General features: G+C 53.7%; 1 protein-coding gene across 3 annotated transcripts in view; it reads left to right on the forward strand.

Annotated features, from left to right (window-relative positions):
- Window positions 1-11,275, forward strand: part of FRMPD1 (FERM and PDZ domain containing 1) — a 121,287-nt gene extending 110,012 nt beyond the window's left edge. For all 3 annotated transcript variants that reach the window (XM_045840804.1, XM_045840805.1, XM_045840806.1), the window contains 4 exons: window positions 1,258-1,440; window positions 2,208-2,355; window positions 4,545-5,318; window positions 8,772-11,275. In XM_045840804.1, the coding sequence (XP_045696760.1) occupies window positions 1,258-1,440; window positions 2,208-2,355; window positions 4,545-5,318; window positions 8,772-11,152 (3,486 nt within the window). In that variant the 3' untranslated portion in view covers window positions 11,153-11,275. The remainder of the gene's footprint in view (window positions 1-1,257; window positions 1,441-2,207; window positions 2,356-4,544; window positions 5,319-8,771) is intronic.
- Window positions 11,276-12,594: the final 1,319 nt, after the last annotated feature.

Here is a 12,594-nt window from a genome sequence, read left to right on the forward strand (position 1 = left end):
AGGAAGAAGAGAAAACGTGGCAATCACGAAGGAAAGATAAGAATGTTTGACTGACTGACAGGCTGGGGCCCTGATTGTTCAGAAGGAGGGTAGAACTGAGAGGTGAGTCTGAGAAGGGAAAAGAGAAGCAAAGGAACCCTCTTCTCTGTTACTCATTCCTCCTCGGGCTTCCGTCTTGGAGCCCCGGCCTAGAGCTCTGTGCTTTCCAGCTGTCAGTTGTGGGGTGGGGGGTGGCTTAAGGGAACTCTCCCCTCCACTCAGCCAGCCCCAGAGCTCTCCAGCACAAAGCCTGACAATTCACCAATTAGAGATTATTTTTTAAATATTAACAAATCTTCTTTCAGGGGATTTGGTGTGTCTCTCAGTCATTTACAGTGATGGGTCAATTTCATCAGATTGCTGACCTAACAACATAGATGGAAAAAGAGAATCGGTGTTTTGAGAGCAAGGGAGAGCAATCAGATAGTTAGGGAAAGGAAACGTAGATGGCCTCTTGTGTGCACAGATGACCAAACGGTGGAAGAGAGACTAGATCACAGAAAGGAAGGCCTGAAGGTAGAAGAAATGCTTCCCACTGTTCCCGAGGGCCCATCCTGCCCTCTCCTGGCTGTTCCTGACCCCCTTCCCCTTTCCTGTCCAAGGAAAGGAGTAGAATAAGGGAAGAAGCCAACCACCTGGAACTGGCTCAGGGTGTTTGCTGGGCCCTGGCGTTGCAAGTGTAGATAAATGCAGCCTGTCATCAGGGAACTTGGCAGGCAATCTGAGACTGGGATACAAATAATTACAATAAGAAGTCACAGCTCAGTGCTCCGTGAGAAGTACAGAGGAAGAAGTGTGGAAACAACACAGAAGGAAGGACTATCCTGGTTTGAGAAGACAGGGATCAGGCAGGTATTTTTAGTAGATGTTTGCAGTAGGTTTTGATGGAAGCTTTTAAAGAAGGGTCAGGGTTTCAGGAGGCGCTGATGGCAGGGAAAGGATTCCTAGAAAAGCGAAAGGGGCACACAGGTGTGACAGTACAGGTTGCGTACCAGCCCGGTCTGGCTCTCTATTAGGAGGGGATTAAGGGAGATAAATTGACGCTTACTTTAGCTGTAGATGGGGCCAGTTAGGCTATGGCCTCGCTTGGTAGTCTAAGGAACGGAGACAGTGACCTGATACAAGAGTCGGGGAGTACGCAGAGAGGTATCACATCTTACACGCGCGATGCATTTTCACTGGTGAAGGGAGACTGACTCCTCCTCTTCCCCTCTGCAGCTACAGGATAGAGAGTCCTACGTTGGCCTTCTTGTTGGAGCCAAGTACGGGATTAGCCAAATTATCAACAGCAAACTCAACATCATGTCCACGTTGGCAGAGTTTGCCAGCATCAGCCGCGTCGAGCTGACGGAAGAGTCTGAGAAAGTGAGCATGGTCAAGGTGTATCTCCAGGATGTCAAGGTAACACAGCGGGAGGAGATCCGAAACCCAGCTTCGGGAATTCGGGGCTAAATGATTTTGGGGTAGTTTATTTATGAGTTTGGATGTTAACGAAGTCTAACGCCCCACATTTGCCTCCTAAGAAGATGAATTGTCCATTCTGTCCCATCAAAGGGGAAGTGGTCGTCAGGGTACATTTTCCTGGGCAGGTCTTAAGAGGTTTTATTGTACAAACTGAGCCTGCCCCTGTCCTTTCCTGATGGGTTCGGAAACTTAGTTGGCCTGGGACCAGAAAGGCTGTCCAAGAGTTCTGAGTGGCAGCAATTAAAATGGGCAAATGATGTAGTGTACCTCCCGCAGCCTCTCTGGAGGGTCCTGCATCTCTTCCGTCTTCCTTTGCTTTGATACCAACACGCGCAAGGAGGGTGCTTTATTCTCATCACCCTCTCCCTCCTTCTCCATTTGCTCTCGCTCTCTTTCTAGGCCATGTCTTGAAGGGGCCCCTTTGTAGGAATGAGCATGGGGCATGTGGTGGGGATGGGGGCTAGGGTAGGGGTGAGGGATGGAGAGGCAGGAGACAGTGTGGACTTTTGGCAGGAGGGACCCACTCTGTGTGTGTGTGTGTGCACGTGCACATGCTCATTTCGAGCCATACAGGTGAGAATACAGGACACGAGGCCTGCCTGGGACCACGGCTGGGCTTACCTGGCACCACACATGGCCCGGCATCAGGCTTCAGGTGGTCCTGTACCACCGCATAAGCTCTTAAGCTCTCTTTACCTTCAAAGGTTCTGACTTTGCTGCTGGAATCCAACAGTGCAAAAGACCTCGCCTGCCTGATCGCTGGGTACTACAGGCTGTTCGTGGACCCGGTTAACTCCGTCTTGCTCTGGCCCGGGAACAAGCAACAGGGGCACCGTGTATCTGCTGAAGAAGGTGAGGCACTGAGGTTGGCACAGCTGGGACGGGCCATTTCACCGCCTTGTGGGTGGGGGCAGCTGAGGGAGGTGGTGGACCGCGTGGAGCCGAGACTTCGGTGAAGCCGAAGGGAGCTGTTCCTCCACTCAGTTCCTGGTAGACAGTTTATCTTTCCAAGATCCTAAATAGAGAAGCTTTCTCAGTACCTGAGAGTCCCTAAAACCAGAGAACGTCTCTGATTCCCTATAGAATTTCCCAAAATCATCTCTAAGCTGCATTGTATTTTGTCTTTATTTGCCAGCAAAATGAGATCTCAGTTTTGTTCAGTGCTGGTGACCAGCCCTGGCCAGGTAACTCTGTTGGTTAAAGTGTTGTCCCCATACGCCAAGGTTGTGGGTTTGGTCCCTGGTCAGGGCACACAGGAGAAGCAACCAATGGATGCACAAATAAGTAGAAAGAAATTAATGTTTCACTCTCTTCCCCACCCTTCCTCTGTCTCTCTCAAATCATTTTTTTTAAAAAGTACGGATGACCTAGTTTCTCACTCCATGCCTATGTACTCTTTTGCATTCTCTTGAATTATAACAGACATTCTCAACCTTAACTTATTTAGAAGAAGAGGGCACCTCTAAATATGTAGAAGGGACTGGAAATCCTGTCACACAAGGGCTGGAGCAGCGGGGGCCAGACGAGGTGAACGGTTTTCCAGGCCAGCTCCCTGTTTCTGTCAGGCTTTCGCTTCCGCGCTGCTGATGCAGCATTTCCCCTGTGGTTTTCTGATAAATCTTTAACAACTATCTCTGCCAAGGGTGGCGGGGGGAGGGACAAAATTAAATAAATAAAAAGACATAACTCTGATTAGAAGCAATGGTCTATCTTCATGGTACAAACGCTCCAACCGTGGCTAATTTCAAGCTACCAACATGCTATCGCCGAGTGCGGAGAAGGGGAGAGATGCTCATTACATATCATGATGTGGTATTTCCTCCATGTGGACAAAACAGGCATAAGTAATCTTGAGAGCTTAGACGATAGTAAGGTAAAGGAAAATGATCAGGCAGTGATGGGTGTTGCTCATTTGTTAAGTTTGTCTTTAACACGATTGATGAGCAAGGGGTGACACCTCTGAGCCCCGTCAGGGAGGCGGGCAGAGGGGGAGCCGCCGCGCTGCCCTGGAGGCCTGATGGTGGGAGGGGCCACTCCTTCCGGGGCAAGTGGCAGTGGTCAGGGGGGATGCTCAGAGGGGGAGACATTTGAAACAGATCTTGAAGAACATGCTGGAGGAGGCCAGACAGAGAGGGAAGGGGAGATCATGGGAAGCAGAGGGGACAACGTGGAGGATTATTGACACAAAGGGCAAGGGCAAGGGCAGAGAGACGCTCTCTACAGTGGCTGGAGCACAGAAAGGCTGGAGCAACCAGGCTGTGAAGGAGGGGTCAGGGCCGTCTTGGGAGGCCTTAGCTCTTGTGGGAGAGTGTAGATTCTCCCCTGTAGGCAGGGGAGGCCAGCAGAGGGTTTAAGCAGAGTGTGATGTGGGTCAGAAAGAAGTTTTTAGGAAGATCACCCTGCAGGCTTATGGCGGAGGAGAGACTGGAGACCGGGCTCAGTGCTCCCCACCCTCTCTCCATGGATCCTTCCGGAGCACCATGAGAACCAGTGGGTCCCAGGGCCAGGCCTCAGAATGGTGCCAGCCTGCAGATCTCCCTTAAAGGTGCTAAAATACAATCATCAGGCCCCACTGCCTAGATATTTGACTCAGTACATCAGAGGTAGGGTCAAGGAACTGTTTTGTATTTTGAAAGGATTCCCTATCTGGTTTTGATCCCAGACAGGACAGGGCTGAGATTTGGTGAGGGTTTAGGAAACCAGGTTGATACTGCCCAGAGCAAAGTGAAATCCAGTTAAATAAATACCCACCGTGTTTCTGGGAACAGGTCGTTCTCCTTGGAAGTTGGGATGGAGTGGTCCTGTCTCCGTGAGGTGGTTCAGACCGATGTGAGGGAGGAGGCCTGGTGCTGGGGGAGAGCTTGCGGTCTGGTGTCCCCTGTGCCAGCCACTATAGCATGATCTGGGCCAGTCACCCTCCTGTGCCTCAGTGTTCTAATCTGCAAAACTAGAAGGCCAGCAGAACGGCAGCAGGAGGACACCTAGGCATCTGCCAGTCGCCAGAGGCCAATTGGTAACCCTCAGTGTGCCCTGTGTTGCAGGCTACGAGTCCAGGGCGTGCAGTGACTCGGAGGAGTCCTCCGAAGTGGACTGCATGCTGGAGCCCCTCTCTGACCGATGCCTGCCAAGGCTGGGCCCCTGCAGACCACTCGTACAAGAGGAGCAGCCTCCGGGGGACGGCCACACACCTAACACGGCCAGGAGATGCCCGAGCACCTGCGGGGCCAGCAGCATGACGGACAGTGCTGAGTCCGAGGCGTCGGACTCAGCCAACACTGAGAGCCGGGGCTGCAGGACCAGCGGCTCCAGCGAGTCCATGGACGCCCTGGAGGAGGATGACTTGGACGCCTGCTCCTCCAGCAGGTCCGGCTTCTTCCACTTTGGCTCGCCCGGCTTCCCAGAGAGCGTGGATGTTGACAGCCAGGAGGAAAGGGGCAGGACTGAAACCAGTGGCTTCCTCTGTCTCCTGGACCTGGCCCAACGAGCCAACCCTCAGTCCCAGAAGCCGGAGCTTTCTGAGAGTGCCGCTCCTGGGACATTCAGCTGGGGACCAGAGCTGAGCGCCGTCAGGCTGGACCCCAGGCTGTATGAGGGCAGCCAGGCCGACTACTACAGCCTGTGCTCCAGTGTCTCCCCAGCCAGTTACCTGAGTGACAGCTCAGACAGCGCAGCTTCCCGGCAGGGCCAGCTAGGCTGGATGGAGACCCAGCCCTGCTCCACGCTGGAAGCCCTGGCCCCTGCCTGTGAGGACGGCAGCTCGGATGAGGAATACTATGATGCAGCTGACAAGCTCACACCCCCAGACACCCTCTCAGGTGAGCCCTCCCCAGCAGGTCTGCAGACTCAGTAGGCAGGGACCAAGCTTGTGGGGAAGACACGTGAGTCAAGCAGGGTCATGGTCCCTTACAAGCATCATGACTTCAAGTAAGAGCTACAAAGGAGGTCCAGAGAACTGTGGGTAAGCAAGGATGGGAGGCATTCATGCAACAGTGGAAATCAGGGAAGGCTTCCCAGAAGAGGTGGGGAAAGGGCTGAGACTGGTGAGATAGAATTTACACATAAAGAAAAGGGTTTGACAAGAGGGCCCAGCAGAAGGAAGTCGCTGTGTCATTATTGACCCTGAAGCTACGTTGAATGAGGCCTTGGAGCAAGAAACTACCTGACTGGCCGTTGGTGGCCCCGTAAGGGACTCTGATGTAGGAAGGCAGCGAAAGTCTGCTGGTCATCTTTCCAGGTCCTCTTGCCTCCTTCCATGTAGAGTGTGGGAGTCTTTCCACACGGAACGACTTCCCAGCTGACTGCAAAACCTGAAAGCCTTCCAGGACATTCTCTCTCTCTCCCTGCCCCCGCTCCCAACACACACACACACACATACACAGCAGCTCTTGTAGTTCTCCTTCAGCCCTTTCCAGTCAGCTGCTCCTACCCTGCAGCGGGTCCCCATTGCTCATGGGGAAAGACCAGCTCCTCAGCAGCCCTGGAGGCCCTCAGAGGCCCTGCGTGCCGTGGCCTCTGCCTGTCCCTCCCCTCCTGAGCCAGCTCTCTGCACGCCTGCCACACAGACCTCCTCGCCATTCTTTAAAAGTGCCCGGCCCTTTCCCAGGCCTGGCCTCTGGGCATGCGGCTGTTTCTGCCTGAAACCCTCCTTGCCCTGGTCTCTGGCTGCTGATGCCCGCCCATCCATCAGGCCCCACCTGGAAATTCACTTCTTCCAGAAACTTTAACCAGGCCACCAAGAGTAGGGCAGGTCTCCCCATCCCTATCACATCTTCCTGCCTGGCACTTAGCACAGCCTGTAAGTACGTATTTGTTCGTGTGATCTTGTGTCGGTGTCTCTCTCTCTCTCACTGGACCAGGGACTCCTCTGACCACAGGAGCGATGCATCTCCCACTCATGTGTTCCCACATGTAGTGCCTGGCAGTTGTTGCTAAAGTGAATGAATGTTCATTCATTCTCTTAGTCTCTCCACCATCTACCCTGAGTTTGGGAATTGACTGTGCCCCTAGGGAAAGGAGAAACCAGGGCTAGCTTGTGCACTGCTCCCCTAAGCACCCAGCCAACTGCCATCCATGCCCCCAGCCTTGCCCCACTGGGCTCACCTTAGTGCTGGGGGCAGCACAGGGACAAGACAGCCCATCAGTCAAGGCCTTCCTCTAGTCAGGCAGGTGGGGCCAAACTGGACACTCCCCTTTCTTTTCTTTCTTTTCTTTTTTGTTTTTAGTTCATAGACCATTTTATTTAAATATATGAACAAGCAACCATCTACCGCAATCCAAGTAAACTCTTCACATTTAGAACCTTTGTGGAGTACAGTAAGATAAAGTAAGACTGTTGGTCTTTGGCAGGACATAGAGATACAGATGAATGTTTCTCTAGTTAAAGAGCAGAGGCCCAGGAAAGACTCCCCACGCCAAGCTGGGTCCCCAACCCAAAAATTACCATCGGCCCCTGAGAACACCCAAAGACCACACCCTCCCAGGTTTCACACAGTATCAACTGCAGGAGCAGTCACGCACGGCAAAGCGTAAGTTCTACGCGTTTCACAGCACAGAAAACCCTCTGTTCAGAGGGCATGCAGGTTGCCGGAGACCGCATCCCCGAGCCTGGTGCTCCTGTGACGCACAACCTACTGGCAAACGCATCTCCCAGTGTTGTAGGCAGGCAAGGACAGCGAGCACATTTTGCTGTGATTCCATCTATTTGCGATGCCTGCACAGTGTCTGTCTCTGGCTGTTAAGTCCCTTATTCTTGACAGAACTCCGTTTTATTGATTGCACTTTTTAAAAACTGCCAGAGGCATTTTCACACGTGTTAGCTTGACTGCCACCTCTAGGGTATAAGAGCAAGTGTTCTCTGTGCCTTACGGGCTACAGTCTCCTCCTTCTTTGGAGAGGGTTCCGTAATGGTAACGGTGATGGGGGAGGCTGGTGCCAATGACACATACACATTTCTGTGGCGGAAAGAAATGCATCTCTTCTATCTTCTGTCTCACCTGAGAAGGCTTTCCCCTTGGGGTGGGTGCTGGGTCCCTCCTGGGGAGTGGAGAGTCTTGGCGGGGGCGGACACTCCCTTTTCCATAGAGAGCCAGGGTGGCCCTGGGGGCACAGGCCAGAGCTGGGACTCCGGGCCCAGCTCCCTGTGGGAGCCTGTCCCTCTTCACGCCTCAGAAACACCCTCGGTCAGTGGCTGTGGGTCAAAGGCAGCAGCTCCAAAACGTGACTGGGCATCAACATCACCCAAGGGACCTGGTTTAAATACTACAGATTCTTAGGTCCCAGCCTCCGAGATCCTGATGTAAGAGGTGTGAGAAGCAGCCTCTGATAGTTCTGACCGAGGTGCAGCCAGGTTGGGAACGCTGGCTGAGCAGGACAGCCCGCTGACTCTCAGGTGCTGCTGACCTGTGGGCCTCATTCCTCGGGCCGACTCCCAGGACTTCTTCACAGGAGCGCTTCTCTGCTCAGAAAGACCCACCCTGGTGCGCACAGAACCCCTCACGTCTGTGTTTGAGAGTTGTGGCCACTTTTTGTCCAGAGCAAGCTCCTCCAGAACCCTGACGCAGGTGGCGACAGTGACGACGATGGCAGTAGTGGCTCCCTTTCGTGAACGTGTATGAGGTGCAGGCCTGTGCCGGGCCCCTGATCTGCACTAATTGGTTTGGCCAGCACGGCAGTGCTGCCTGGTGCTGTCGGTGCTGAGGGACTTAGGCTGACGTAGCTCAGGTAAACGAATGTAAGATAGATAGCTTAGAAAACTGCCAACAAGTGTGCGGAACCGCTTCAGACACAGGCAGCAATCAGACCAGGAGGCTGGGCAGCAAGATTCCTTGTCATATTGTCAGGATACTGTGGCTGTTAAGAATGAGCCCTTTAAAAAATCAGTGTGTTTGAGTTTAGAATCATAGGAAATGTGTAGCTGACTTTCTGGGCCATACACTGACCACTTAGTTGATGTGGGCAGGACCCTGTCAGTGACAGTTCCAGCAGGCTGCAACCACTGGGCACAGGTCAGCCCCCAAAAGGAAGCTGAAGCACTGTGACCAAAAGACAATGAAACAGATTTGGAGCAACCCAGACTCAAAAAGTGCCTACCACAATGATCATCCCCAACATTCAGATGAGGAAATGAAGGCGATCAAGATCTAACGTGCCCCAGGTGACACAGCCCGGGCAGGATTCGAACCCAGGCAATCCAGAGTCCTTGGCCCAAGCTCTGCAAGCCTCTTTGTTTTCCTGTTTTTTATGTATTTTTTTCCTTTCTCGATTCTCAGGGCCCGGAGCTGTTTCTGCTGCGGAAGCCAGTGCCACAAGCACGCAGAACAAGGCTGGCACCTGCAGCCCCGAGGACAGCCTGAAAGCCGGACCTGATGGAAGGGAGCCGAGCAGGAGGGGCGGGGCGAGAAAGTACGCCAAGACGCTGAGAAAAAGGAGGTCTTTCCTGCAGACCGACTACACCTGTCAGGTCTCCTTTCCCCTGGTGCCCTCGGCTTCCCCGGAGGACGTGGACGCCATGTGCTACTACGACAGGGAGCCCTACCTGACCCTGGGTGCGCCCTCCCCAACCGTGTCCTCTCTGCAGGACATGCAGGGTGAGCCCGGCCTCCTGGAGACCAAGGCCCTGGGGCTGCTGGCTCCCCTGAGGGATGCCAAGAGCAAAAACCCAGCCTCCCGGGTCATGGAGATGGAGCCCGAGACCATGGAAACCAAATCGGTCATCGACTCTCGAGTGTCTTCCATTTCCGCCATTCGCCTCCGGATTGACCCCAATCATAAAGAGAATCCTGGGGGCACCCCTGTGACTGCCGCTGTTGCTGGGTCCCCGGCAAACACTCCGAACTGTCCCAACCCGGGTTCATCTGGTCCGGACACTGCTCAGGCAGAGCCTTCCCACGCGGTGTCTGCATTTGAAGGCTCGGAGGGCAGTGTCCCCAAGGAACCCTCCACAGAGCCTGAGGACAGCACCTCCTCCCTCTCCAGTGTGGACCAGGACCCAGACCCCGTCTGCCCGACCGTCAGCCCGGGGCCACAGCACGTCTCCCAAGCCAACACAGCGGAGCTGGGAGGAGTCCAGCTGGAAACAGGATTGGGGTGTTTGTTTACAAATCATGGGCAAGAAACTGCCCTCAAGTGCACAGAGCATTTGTTGTCTCCTCCCGATGGGCCTGGAAGTGGCGAATGTGGAATAAGTTCGGGGGAGAAGACGACTTCTTTCCCCATGAAGGAGGAGCGACGAGGACGGCCACCCTTGGAACACGATGAGTTAGCTACAGACAAAAACGGCACCAACTTACTTCGTGACGGATCTGGGAAGGATTCCGGTGACGCTGAGGGCGATGTGTCAGGTGCGGTCCCACAGACTACTGGTGTCAGTGGTCCCGACGGTGGAACGACAGCTTCTGAGCTCCCCTCGGACCCCCCTGTGACGGAGACTGAGCCGGCCCCACCACACTCCCCCCTGGAACTCCGAGAACAAAGCGGAGAAACCCCCAGCCAAGCCTGCCAGGCCCAAGCACAAAAACTGTTGGCAGAGCTGGATTTGGACCCAGATTTCTTGCTCGAGAACCAGGCCATCCCCTCAGCCTTACCTCTGGAGGGGGTCAAAACAGAGCCACCAGGCCACGTGACAGGGGAAGACACAGCCCCCCGGGGTTCTCCGCAGCAGGTCGGTTTCCACCCAGGACCCTCCCTGCTCAGTCCCCTACCCTACCCCCAAGAGGGGCCCCACTTAGAAGATTCAAACCAATGTCCGCTGTCAGAAAGCAAAGACAAAAGCCCCAGCATCTGCCCCCCTGCTGAGAAGTCCTTCTTGTGCTTTTCCTCGGAAAGCCATCCTAAAGTTTCTGCCAGTCTCAGGATGGCCGCACCTTTGGGGTTCGTGGGAGTGAATGAGACAGTGGCCCCCAGGGTTGGGATGGAGCAGTGCAGCTGCCAGTTCTCCTATGTCACATGCTTCCGTGGCCTGGAGACAGAGGAAGAAGACAGGGACCCGGAGGCACACCCCATGGTGCCTCTCACCTCACCGCCCTCTGCAGGAAGCCGGCTGGCCCTGCCCTGCAGACCCACCCGGGCCCACAGCTGCAGCTCCGAGGCCCCGTCCAGGAGCAGCCATATCTGGCCGGAGTACTGCTCCAGGGCTCTGAGACAGCTGAAAGCCGCCCCCGCCAGCACCCCCGAGGGCTTCATCCGACTCACCGAGAGCTTGCAGGAGTTACAAGACATTTTAGAAGCTTCCTGGGGGAATGGGAACAAACACCCCCCGGAGAAGTGTACCTGGCACTTTTCTGAAAGCCGGAGCCACCTCTGCATGGGCTCCCAGAAGCTGCTGTCCAGCTGTCAGCATGTGATCAGAATGGACCAGAGCCCCGAAGAGATGCAGGGTGCCGTGCGCAATACCTTCCAGTACCTGGTGCAGCTGGCTGGCCTGTGCATCCAGCTCACAGCCTGCAGCCGCTGCTCCGCCCGCCACAGGGAAGCAGCGGGGAACCTGAGGGACGTGGTGCACACCTACCAACAGTTTGTGGAGGCTGCCAAGCTGACCTGCGAGAGAGGCTACCACGACCTGAGCGTGAAACTTCTGGCCCGCCAGTGCACGGCCCTCACGGCTGCTGTGTTCTGTTTGACCCAGAAGTTCCGGGCATCCACTGCCCTCTGAGCAGGCCGGCTGCCCAGGCCCTCCACCCTGCCCTGGACACTTCCCTGAGGAGTCTCTTTCATTCCTCCACCCACCCTCTCAAATGTTTACTATTTAGAGTATTTAAATAAATTGCTGCTTAATCTTGGCCTAAATCAGACAGAGTGATGATAAGTCTGGGTCAAAACATTCACTCCCATCCCCTATGTTCTCTGAATACTTCCTCTAGGCCAGGCCACCAGCTAGGAGCTTAGGATCATTTTAGACAAAGAAGACAAGTCCCTCCATGGTTGGGATGCCCACGGATCCTTTGGGGATACGGATAAGTAGTTCACCATCAGTAAAGTGTGTGTCCTAAAAAGAGCATACTCAGGGTGTGGAAGCAAGAGGTCACAAACTGTCCCAAGAAGGCAGGGATGAAAGAGGAAGGTGGTGGCCACCAAAAAACACAATATTCTCATACCACACTGATTTGGCAATAATTTTCACAAATAGGAGTGAATACATGTGATATCTGATAGATTTCTACCTTGGCAAGTTTTGGCTTGAAGCACCTGGACCAGGAGACCTGGTAATCTTGGCCGCCTTGCTGCGATAAGCATAGGTTGCCACTAGGTGGCAGTAAGTTCCTCAGCCACAGGGCTGTGCTCTACAGGTGAGCTCTGTGCTTCACTTGAAGTTGGCTGCACCCCTAAATTTTGCACCGTATTTCCGTTTTAAATAGTTAAAAGGCAAGCATGAAAGCCCTTAATTAGATTTGTCTTTTTAAGGATAATATTAGCACAAAATAAATATATTTGAACTTTTCTCACTAAGGCCAGTCGAGCCAGTTAATCCCAAGTAATCTTGGTGGGACCTTGGACAAGCTATTTAACCTCAAAGTGCTTTTGGTTTTCTCTTCTGTAAATTGGGGACATTAATAGTGCCTGCTCTGTAGGGTAGAAATCTAGTAAATAATCAGTCTAGTAAATACTCAATAAGAAGTAACCCCCAGCTTTATGGCTGCCTCTTCCGGTCTGAAATTCTTCCCAGCATTTTGTTTTCAGACTCCAGGGAAAGCAAACTGCCCTTGGGCTACTTTCTTGCCCTGGACTCTCTGTCCAGGCCCAAAGTGGTTTAGACACTCACCTTAGACTGTTAGAGTCCTTTCGAGGGGTCCCTGTGCCCCTCTGGTGCTCCCCATGGGTTGTGAGCTCAGTGCTGCCTCTGCGCTCCCCCTGCTCTGGGGCCCCCTCACTCCTCTCCTTCATCCAGCAAAAGCAGGGGCAGACATGAAGGTGTTTTGTCATATACCCAAACATGCACCAATCAGAAGGAAAGCAATCCCTTGGGAGAAGACAAAAAATATCCTTCCCATTCCCTGTTACCAGTTCCTCATTAACTAGTAAATGGTTCACCAGTACTTGTGCCAGGAAAAGATTTATTTTCTTAGAGGCCTTTTCTTGTCACAGAATACTGTGAAT

The sequence above is a fragment of the Phyllostomus hastatus genome, unplaced genomic scaffold (genome assembly GCF_019186645.2).
Source record: "Phyllostomus hastatus isolate PE091 unplaced genomic scaffold, TTU_PhHast_1.1 phas_contig_34, whole genome shotgun sequence".
In the NCBI taxonomy this organism is placed as follows: Eukaryota; Metazoa; Chordata; class Mammalia; order Chiroptera; family Phyllostomidae; genus Phyllostomus; species Phyllostomus hastatus.